The sequence below is a fragment of the Danio aesculapii genome, chromosome 19 (assembly GCF_903798145.1).
Source record: "Danio aesculapii chromosome 19, fDanAes4.1, whole genome shotgun sequence".
Taxonomy (NCBI): Eukaryota; Metazoa; Chordata; class Actinopteri; order Cypriniformes; family Danionidae; genus Danio; species Danio aesculapii.
The window spans coordinates 2603819-2615737 of NC_079453.1; the positions used below are offsets into that span (position 1 = coordinate 2603819).

Here is an 11919-nt window from a genome sequence, read left to right on the forward strand (position 1 = left end):
CAGCTCTTGTTCTGCTGCGCAACAGATATGAATAGATGTCGCAGAAAAAAGCAAGGGGCTGCGAAACTGTATTTTTAGGAGACGGTGAGACACGGAGTCGCATCTATTTGCGGAGAAAGCACAAAATACAGTATGAGGAATGCACTGGAGAGCGATCCTCTTTATAGATCAGCTGTGTGTTTTTTCAGAGACGTCTGTTGTTTGCGGAAGGTTTAGGAGCAGATCTCATTTAGCGCTTTCACTGAGTGCTTGTGCTGGATTAATGTACGGCCCTCGGGCTCGTGACCTCTGACCCCCGCCCCCTTGGGTAAATACGGCAGAGTTTCGGATTTCAGGGAGCGAGTTTAGCATCATCGTTCATCACTGTTATACAAACTTCAAGAAATTGTGTTGGGAAAGCAGCGTAACATGCCAGCAAATCAAAACATGGATCACTTTTACCATGCAGATGAGGACATCTTCAACACTTTGGCATTTTAAAATAGCCGAATGAGTCACTAGGGAGCTCTAAACGCTGCGCGGTAATTACGTGCACCTTATAGGCGACGCCAAACACAAACGCTGACTGGATGTGTTTTAAAAGAAGCACAGATATTAATATTTCATATGCAGGAGGCGTTATGTAAGCCTCCGTCATGCCCGAGTGACAATTTGACTCTAAATGTAGGAAAATATGTCATGTATTAAAGCTTACGTCACCGTTGGCTTAGCAAGTTGTCACTTCATGTTCAGTAATGATATTATTTTGACTTTTTAATGTAGTAAGATTTGACGTATTGATTTAACACTCACCATTAAGTCAAAATGTCTTATTTTCATATGTATATATATAGTAGTTATTGGTTTAATTGATGTATCTGTGCACTTCATTATTTCCCGAAAATGTAAATTAATTTACCTCAAGAACTTTAATCAAATAGCATGAACTTTCCTCCCCTTAAAATGACTTCTTCACTTCCTGGTCATGTCGAATACCTTTTGGACGGGGCGATCAGTCACAGAGGGTGTAACCACAGATACAGGAGGTGCGTTTGACTTCATGCATCGATGCGCAGGCCAATCAAAATCTGTCTTAAAGAGGTGCATGCCGGTAGAAATTTTGTCCGGCTTGACGCTGCGCCGACGCCACGTGACTGTCACATGTGGCATCAAAGTACCGTGACAGCACTCCAAAATTAAACGATTGATTCAGCCGATGCAACATCTTAGCTCCTGCAGTCGCTCTTCAGATGACGACACCGATATTACACGATTGGCTGGATTCACTGCATGATAACAATCCTGTGTGTTTCGCATTTATTATTGGACAACTTCCGCTCACAAACTTCCAGACAAACAATTCACTTTTTATGCCATCTCTATCTTGTGTATATCTTGCTTATTAATATACTACAAATATTTTATTGCGGTAATCATCTGTTTTTTTGTTAAATTATTTGTTTATAAAGGCTTAATTGTTTGGATAGGTTTATTTTTGTCCTTTGTCATACAGACTATTTACTGTATTCAGCTCCATATAAGATTTAAATGAGATATTTTTAGTGAATAACCAAATATCCACTCAAATAAGTCGTACGGACTTGTAATATAATAATTCTACAATAATTTATATATTTATAAAATAATTCAATCATTTCAAGCCGTTTACACAGAAATTTAAAAGTAATATTGATATATTTCTGGAAAATTTCCACTGAAAGTGTAGCTCACTTATTTTGGGAATGTCCTTTTGTTCAACCTTTTGGATTAAAGTGAATGCTTTCATTATCCAAAATAGCTTTAATCATTTTTTATTAACAGACACCTTGTTTATATATATATATATATATATATATATATATATATATATATATACACTCAAGTTTTGTATAAACCTTGTGTTATTTATTGAGAAGTTTTATATCTTTAAATGTAAATAAATATAAACCCATTTTTGGCATATTTAAACAAGATCTGGAACAGTATTAATATACCATTCAACATGTAGTAGCCTAAAGTGTGATGTTTAAACTCCTGGAATTTGAGCTTATTGCTTTGTTTATTAGGCCTATTCATTAACATTTATTTCCTTTTCATGTGCCCTTTCGTTTCCCCCTTACTGCTCTCGTTATACTTTTCTATAGGCTACTTAAATTTAATTATTAATTCCCTTGTTGTTGATAATGAGCTATGCTTTGTAGAGACTTTTCCGTTTTATTTGTACTGTAACTCGTTGTTGTTGTTGCAATAAATAAATAAATCACTGATCTTGCCATGTGATCTGGCATCATCATGCAGCAATTACAAGCCCCGAGGTGTCCGACCTGACAACCTCATTTTCAGCTCCACCCCCGTTCTGCGCTCGTCTAATCTCGTTGATTGCCGGCTGCAGCCGTGGTTCAAGTCGAACGCACCTAGGGATACTGGAGGGTTGATCAGCTGGTTTGTCTGACACACGAGCGACCCGCTGATGAATCGAGGCTTTAAAACCCTCCAGTGTCCCTGTACCTGCGGTTATACTCAGTAAACAGCGGTGAGTTTGGTGAACTGTTGACCTTCACGGCCAATCACCCTCATTTCTGTTGAGCACGGGAACACGATGGCAAATCAGCGCTGTTTAAGATCGCGCCCAACGGGGCTCAAATGTTAGCGGGAAATGAATGTTTTTAAAATGTCAGTATCGATTGGTACCGAATTCCAGTATCGTGACAACACTACTTTGAAATGCAACTCATTAATTGTGGAGGAAAAACAAACCTAGTGATTCCCCTAGTTACAGAAGTCCCATTTTTTTTTATTTATAATGTGCACCAGTGACCACGAACACGATGGAAACTGTGCTTTTTTTTGTAGGTTATGATATATATATATATATATATATATATAAATATATATGAGTAATTCCATGCAAATGTCAACCTTGCTATGAAAAAAATTCAAGTTTTCACCAAAATAGAGGAACCGTTTCTACATTTTTTGTGTAAGCAAGTATTTTACAGTACTTTAAAAATTCTCATACATGTATCTGTCAGTGTTTCAAACTATTATATTTATTTGATCAAAATCGCACAAGTGGCAATTTCAGAATGAACAGCAAATCAGCCAGCAGAGTATCAGTAATGGACTTTTATTGGTCATTTTTGTAAATTGTATGATTTACATACCTGTTAAATTTCATGCCAATAATCTGGTGTGCTCTATAATGCAGTGAAGTATTGTGTGCATCGATGTGTGTGTGTGTTGAAGAGCCGCTGAGCTAACAGCTGACAGGCCAGGGAAACACACATACACACTGTATATCTGACGACAGACACGTGAACTAGGAGAACATTTTTTCTCTCGCGCTTGAAACACATCTGACAGATTATAACAGCTTTAACACACTTTTCAAAGTTGTGTGTCACAAAAACACTCCGTAATCCACTCAAAACACTAATGAAACCCATTTTCGGAGCGCAAATTACCAGTTGTAAACGCTGTAAACAGAAGTTCTAAGCATTCAGCTAGAAGACGCTGGTGGCTATGGCGCACCCCATGCAGCAGCTAAGAAAAAGGTCTCTCTCTCTCTCTCTCTCTCTCTCTCTCCATATATATATATATATATATATATTTTTTTTTATTATTATTTATTTTACTTTGGATGGAAACAAGTTATTGAACTGAACTGATCTGAACAATGACACTACCCAGCAAACATTTTTTTTAAAGACGTCTAATAGACATTCAAACACAGACGTCTTTGCTAAAACAGGGCTAAACTTGGGCTGTCACAAAAATCTAATAGACATCTATATTTGGAAGTCTATTAGATGTCTTTTAAACTAAAACTTGCTTGATTGTCTTATGTTTGATTGGTGTGCATCACTGATTGTGTTTATTACTGTGAAGTTGTATACATAAAAGAGTCCTGATGTGGTATTAATAGTGTTTGCCTGCTGTGTGCTCTGCCAGACGGGGACGCCGCTGAAGGATGGCAGTGTTGAAGGTCTGTCCGCCGCCGCTGCGTCTCCAGTCTCGATGGAGTCTAAAGTGAGCAACGGACAGCAAGCGCTCCTGCAACACCTGCTGCTGAAGGAGCAGAGACAGCAGAGGATCATCTCACCTGGTAAATACACCAGACTCAGACCAGGGCTCTGTTCTTTATAAGTGGATTACTCCATTAACTAGATTTGATTATGGATGATTTGACACAATCCAGGATAGTTACATCTTCAAAACTCATCCAAGTGTCATAGCAATAGATCTGGTAGCTCAAACTTTAGCGGGAGCAGCTTATTAAATGTCATTATAATGGAAGTCAATGAGGCAAAAACGATCCCTAACATAAGGAAAGGGTTGTCAATTTGCCCAGAGTAAGAGTAGTAAGTGTATTTCTGCACACACACACACTATAATCTGATGTTTTACTCCTCTGAACTCCATATAAAAGCCAGACACTTGTTTGCACAGGCCTATCTAAAGGGTTAATGCTGCCAACTGATGATCAACAGTAAAAATGACATATTGTACTACTTCCCAACAGGGAAAACCACCAACAATCAGGAATGCATGATTATAAGCTGTCATGGCTTTGCAATCAAAGAATGTGATTATAATGGAAGTCAATGGGGCAAAAACAGCCCCCAACATAACCAAAGGGGAGTCAATTTGAACAGTACACAATGGATAAGCATCTCATCTCTCTCTGTGCAGTGACAGGCAGTGTTCCCGTTCTGTCCTCGTCTCCTCTGCTGCTGAAGGATCGCGTGTCCTCCAGCTCTCGCTCTAGGCTCCCGCGGCACCGGCCCCTGAACCGCACACAGTCGGCCCCGCTGCCACAGAGCACACTGGCACAGCTGGTGCTGCAGCAACAACACCACAACTTCATGGAGAAGCACAAGCACTACCAGCAGCACGTCCACATGGGCCAGGTAAACACACAAAGAAGCATGCACGCACACATGCACACACACACACACACACACACACACACAAATACATCAGCAAAGTGAAAGTGAAGATGAAGATTCCGATTGGCTGATGAGCATTCTAAGGCGTGCCCTTATTTTCAGATCAACGCACAGGTAAAGTAGTTCCGGCAGGTTTTGAACGTATTACTGCTCCATAGCACTCCATAACAGCGTTTCTGAGTGAGTGAGTGTGTGAAAAAGTGTGTGAGAAAAACAGAGTGTGTGTGTGTGTGCGCGTGTGTGTGTGTGCGTTTAAGTATGTGTGTGTGAGAGAGAATGTGTGTGTGTGAGAGTTTGTGAGAGAGAATGTGTGTGTGTGTGTGTGTGTGTGTATATATGTGTGTGTGTGAGTATGTTCTTTAAAAGCTTTTTAAAGGCTCTTTTCTCTTAAAATGACGCGTAAATGGATCTGACTGATGCCTCGCTGAGACAGGAAGTGAGTTAATAGATGGACAGGAAGTGAGTAAATCCCAGGAGTCTTTACTGCAGCTGCTTTTAACTCATTTTACATTTAGAGTTGCATTTTTCCACTTTTATTCTGTTCAATTTAACTTAAAGTTTTTTCATTAGTTTGGTTTATTAGTTTATTTCAATTATTTACTTGTGTTGTTTGTGTTTTTGCTATTTATTATGTTTTAATTGTCTTTAATATATGTATATATATATATATATATATATATATATATATATATATATATATATATATATATATATATATATATATATATCAATTTTAAATTATTTCATTATTTATTTAAGTTAAATTAATTTAAATTATTTTATTATATACAATTTTATTCTAAGACTGAAACAGATGTTAAAAAAAGCACTATATAAATATAATTATATAAATATAAATATAATAAATATTTAAATATTATATTTTTTATAAATACAAATTTTTAAAAAAAGAGGGAAAATCAAAAGAAGCAATAAAAAAGTAAAAAAATATAGTTAAAATTTTGTAGGTTGTATTTTTTTTTTTTTTGCAATATTTTGCTTGAATTTAACTGTATTATCTTTCAGTTACTAAATATGTTTGCTGACTAAAATATTTTAATAAATATATCTGTTTCCTAAATCTGTTTTGTTTAAAAACACCAAAATACACTGCCTAAATTCACTGAGAAACGTCTAAAAATATTCATTTTCAAAATGGGGTGTACTCAATTATGCTGAGCACTGTTCATTTCATAGCAGAAATAACAGAAATAATAGTAATAAAAGTACTGATAATAACAACAACAACAACAATAACAAAAAGTAAAGGAAAGAAATATATCCAGTACTCTCGCTCACTCTCTGTCTTTAATCCTGAGTTCATCATTTCTTCACCCTCTTTCATTTCCTGAAGGTCTAAGAGAGGATTTTGCCAACACACACACACACACACACACACACACACACACACACACACACACACACACACACACACACACACACACACACAATTTACCCACTTTTTATTTCACACAAACCTTTTTACAGCTGAATATTTTTGGGGGTGGTATTATTTTACTCTTTTACAAGAGGACTGAAGCCAGACGAGTGGCGTTTTCAGAGTTTATGAGCGAGCTTTAACTAGAAGATACCAAAAAAGAAAGAAAGGTCCTGTTAATGTGTCGCTTCTTATTAATAATGACACATAACTGACCTCAGAGCAGTCCATGCTGGAATTACAATCCAGTGGCCAGTTTTTTTTTCTTCTTCTTATTAATTATGACACATAACTGGAATTACAATACAGAGCTAGGCCTGTCTCATTCATTTATTTCCCTTCAGCTTAGTCTCTTATTTATCAGGGGTCGCCACAACAGAATGAACCACCAACTATTCCAACATATGTTTTACGCAGCGGATGCTCTTCCAGCCGCAACTCAGTACTGGGAAACACCCATACACAGTCATTCACACACAGACTCATACACTTCAGCCAATTTAGTTCATCAATTCCCCTATAGCGCATGTGTTTGGACTGTGGGGGAAACCGGAGCACCTGGAGGAAACCCACGCCAAGACAGGGAGAACATGCAAACTCCACACAGAAACGCCAATTGACCCAGCTGGGACTAAAACCAGGGACCTTCTTGTTGTAAGGCGACAGTATTAACCACTGAGCCACCATGTCACCCCTGCCTGCAAAACAGTGCATCTAAAGTGTTGAATGAAGTGCTCAGCTTATATAGCTGTGTGTTTGTGTGTGTGTGTGATGTACTGTAACTGAATCAGCCCCTATTATACAATGTGAAACTGTAATATAAACTCTCTGTTGTGTATGTGTATGTGCAGGTTGTGTCTGAGTCAGAGGAGCAGCATCAGGAGGAGCATGAGGAGAATCTGGCAGCGCCCCCTGCTGGAGTGATCCGTAGCAGACACGCCGCTGTCATCCACATGAAGACTGAACCAGCAGAAGACAACAGCCAATCAGGAGACGAGGACGCAGGTGAACAGCAGGTCTCAGAGCAGATCCAGAGACGCCACAGCGAGCGCAGTATGGAGGACATGACCGAAACCGATGTGTGAAGTAGACAAATGAAGGAAAGAGGGAAGAAGGGCTGAATCTCATCTAAAAACTTTTCAAAAAATGTCCCAGGTCATGTTTCACTTTAAGCCACTAGTTAATATTGAGAGTTGGTACTTCACATGATGCGTCACCCCAAACAATAAATAATAATAATGATAATAAAATAATAGGGTGGTACCGTGGTTAGCACTGTGGCCTCACAGCAAGAGGGTTACTGGTTCGAGATTCGGCTGGGTCAGTTGTCATTTCTGTGTGGAGTTTGCATGTTCTCCCCGTGTTGCTGTGGGTGTCCTCCAAGTGCTCCAGTTTTCCCCACAATCCAAACACATGAGCTATAGGGGAATTGGATGAACTAAATTGGCCGCGGTGAATGAGTGTCAATGAGTGTGTATGGGTATGCTAAAATAGTTGGTGGTTCATTCCACTGTGGCAACCTCTGATAAATCAAAGACTAAGCCAAAGGAAAATGAATGAATAATAATAATAATAATATTAATAATAATAACAAAACACCAACAACAAAAATAGTAAAACAACAATTCAATACAAAGATAATAATAAAAAGGGAAACTAGGCCAAATATACTAAAACAAATAATAAAAACAACAATAATAATTTTATATATATATATATATATATATATATATATATATATATATATATATATATATATATATATATATATATATATATATATATATATATATATATATATATATATAAATAAATAAATAAATAAAACGAATCTTCACCAAAACGTACATCAAAAAAAGTTGACTCAAGTTAAAATCCTAAGGCAACTTTCTGCACAGCTTTTTTTTTAGTTGATTCCACTTTTAAGCCAACACTAAAAAAGCTATTTTTATTTTTGCCTGCTGTGTTGAATTACTTATTTTAAATGAGTTGAAACAACAATTGACTTTTAATTGTTTTAACAACAATTGACAATTAACATTTTTAAGCAGGTAAGTAGCAACCGTGGGGAGGGGTCTGTTTTGAGACAGACCATTTAGAAACAGGCGATTAAGAAAGTAACCTTTTAGATTTCATACAGCTGCACCCCCCCACTTTTAAAATGTCCACTACACCCCTGGTTTTAAGTTAAATCCACTCACATTTGTAATAAATGATTAAATTTACTAAATCAATTTGTGTTGGGACAACGTAGTGTGCACCTCGCATTTTATTTTATTTATTTATTTTTTTTGTACAGTGAAAAATTGCACTTGACTTAATTTAAGTTGAGTGAACTAAAAAAAAACACTGCAGCAAGTTGCTTTGTAATTTTAAGTTTAGTCAACTTTTGTTTCTTTTTTTAGTGCATGAACTCTGTAAAAATGCAGGGTTCCACACAATTCATTTATGTCCCAATATAACTTAAATTTAAGTGGATTGAACATAATTAAGCTGCCCCCCCCCCAAAAAAAAACAACAAACAAAAACAAACAAAAAAAAACAAACAAATAATAATAATTGTATTATTATTATGTAATTAGTTCATTTTAAATTAGTTTGAACAAGCAAGATTTTTTTTGAGTGTATTAAAGATTAAGATAAGGGTGATATTAACCCAAGGCAGTGCGCTGGCACAGTCGTTAGCACTGTCACCTCACAGCAAGAAGGTCACTGGTTCGAGTCCTGGCTGGGTCAGTTGACATTTTTGTGTGCATGTTTGCATGTTCTCCCCGTGCTGTTGTGAGTTTCCTCCGGGTGCGCCGCTTTCCCCCAAAGTCCAAACACATGCGCTATAGGTGAATTGAATAAACTAAATTGGCCGTAGTGTATGTGTGTGAATGAGAGTGTTTGGGTGTTTCCCAGTGATGGATTGCAGCTGGAAGGGCGTCCACTGTGTAAAACATATGCTGGATAAGTTGGTGGTTCAGGTTGTGGTGACCCATGATAAATAAAGGGATTAAGCCGAAAAGAAAATGAGTGAATGAATGAATATTAACCCAAAATAAAGCAATTAAATATAGAATTAATAAACATATGGATTGAGATATTTGAAACTGAAAGAGGTCTACAACAATTAAAGATTTAATGTCATTTTGGCTACTTAAATGTCTTCAGTTATTATTAATGACAAAACAAGATAAAAGGAAAAGAGTGGAAGTGACCCGAGCGTGACCTGGACATTTTTAATTTGAGTTTCAGCCGCAGACAGTGTTTCAGCAAGTGTTTAGAAAGAGAAGTGAAGTGTTAAAGCTGAAGTGCGGAGAAAGTGTGTGTGTGTGTGTGAAGCTAAAGAAAGAAAAGCAATGACCGCAGAGCTTCATTGGACTCTCATATTAAAGCAACAGCAGCTCTACTGATCTGAGAACAGGAAATGAGGCTGTGAGCTTTTCTGCTGCTGTTTTAATGTCAGTGTGAAGGCAAAATCAGTGTGTTTTTGTTGTCTTGATGATATCTGTGACTGTGATATAAACACACAATACCGTTTTCTGAGGGCAAATGAAATGCACTTACTGTACATGACATTAATTGTGCTTTTCATTACTTGTGATGAGAAAAAGTCACATTATGTTGAAGAAATGATGCTATTATAACCACAAATGTAAGAATTTGTACACTCTGTTGTCATCCAGAGACCAGATTAATGAGGATATTTTTAAAGAAAAACTATATTTTTAAGATAAGTTAATGGGAATGTTCTTAAAGTACAATTCTTGAAGAATAATATTATTGCTAAATTATATATATATGGCGCTCTCGTATACGCAGAAAGTTTTGTATTTACAATGAGCAAGGTTTGTATTTGATTTATTTTTATTCAGATTTTCGAATTTGCATTTATTTTTTGCATTTTATGTTTTAATTTGATTTTAGTTAACGTTTTAGTAATTCAGACATTTTATAAAACACATTTTTTAAATGTCTTCGTACTTTTTTTTCAATATTAGGTGTTTTAGTGCAAGTTTAACTAAATGAAAGTGAGATATTTTGCATTGGTGAATAGCTGAAATAAAATTAAATGTTTATATTATTTCAGTTAACGTTTATTTTGACATCAGTCTATCTTATGATGTAACTATTTTTTTCAGTTTGGGTTATATAACTAAAGTAATTATGTTGTTGCAATATTTAATATTCAAAACTACCCAATAAATTGATTAAACATTAGAACTTTAAGACGATTCCTGACTTTATTTATTAACAGTACTTTAAGAACATTCTTTTCAAGAATTCAAATTCTGGTGGCTCAGTGGTTAGCACTGTCGCCTCACAGTAAGAAGGTCGCTGGTTTGAGTTCTGGCAGGGGCCAGTTGGCACAGTCCAAACACATGCACTATAGGTCAATTGAATAAACTAAATTGGCTGTAGTGTATGAGTGTGTTTCCCAGGGTTGCAGCTGGAAGGGCATCCACTGTTTAAAACATATGCTGGATAAGTTGGCAGTTCATTCCGTTGTGGCGACCCCTGATAAATAAAGGGACTAAGTTGAAGGAAAATGAATGAATGAATATTTAAAATAGCTGTGAATTGTCCCAATAAAAATTACTACTACACTGTAAAATTAGCAATTCGATCAATGTACTTAATACATTTGAGTAAACCTGTTGCTTTTAAAGTGATTAGTTGACTTTACTTAAAAAAATAGTAAAGGTTGTAAAGCAGAATAAACAGTTTTCCTTAAAATTATTAAGTAAATGAACTACACTCTGACATTTGTTCAAACTACATATTTAAAATCAGCTGAAACAATTCCGGAGTTCTTTTGGACAACTTGATTGTTTTGAGCTCAATCTACTTACATTTTTAAAGTCTAATAAGCTAATTAATTATTGTTGCCCACATAAAATCGATTGTGTGGAAGCCAGCATTTTATTCAGTGTATGTGCATGATTGTCAATTCAACCAAAAGTTATCCAGATTTACTCACTTTAAGTAAGAAATACATTTTTACAGTGCACTGTATAAAACTACTGTAAACATTTACAGTAACTTACAGGCAATTTTGATAGCCAGTAAGACTGAATTTACACTGCAAATAAACAATTACAATCGTGTTGTGTTTTTACATTACATTCATAATTATTAATTTACAGTCTTACTGGAAACCAAAATTGCCAGTAAGTTACTGTAAATTTTACAGTAAATTGTAATTACTAATGTACAGTGTGTTTGTAAATTTGCAGTCTTACTGGTGGCCAAAATTGCCAGTAAGTTACTGTAAATTGTAGTCATTACTGTACAGTGCACTTGCAAGTTTGGTTCCCTGTAAGACTGTAAATTTACAAGCGCACCGTACATTAATAATTACAATTTACAGTTAAATTTACAGTAACTTACTGGCAAAGTTGGTTCCCAGTAAGACTAATTTACAGTAAGTTACTGTAAATTTTACAGTAAATTGTAATTACTAATGTACAGTGCGCTTGTAAATTTGCAGTCTTACTGGTGGCCAAAATTGGCAGTAAGTTACTGTAAATTGTCGTTATTAATGTACAGTGAACTTGCAATTTTGGT

At 36.0% G+C, this 11919-nt stretch overlaps 1 protein-coding gene across 1 annotated transcript in view; it reads left to right on the forward strand.

The window, feature by feature from the left end:
- The window catches only part of LOC130247255 (histone deacetylase 9-B), a 66928-nt gene extending 59296 nt beyond the window's left edge, over positions 1 to 7632 (forward strand). Inside the window, exons 10-12 of the mRNA XM_056480485.1 lie at positions 3931 to 4084; positions 4672 to 4889; positions 7218 to 7632. Of these exons, the coding sequence (XP_056336460.1) occupies positions 3931 to 4084; positions 4672 to 4889; positions 7218 to 7451 (606 nt within the window). The 3' untranslated portion in view covers positions 7452 to 7632. The remainder of the gene's footprint in view (positions 1 to 3930; positions 4085 to 4671; positions 4890 to 7217) is intronic.
- The last annotated feature ends 4287 nt before the right edge of the window (positions 7633 to 11919 follow it).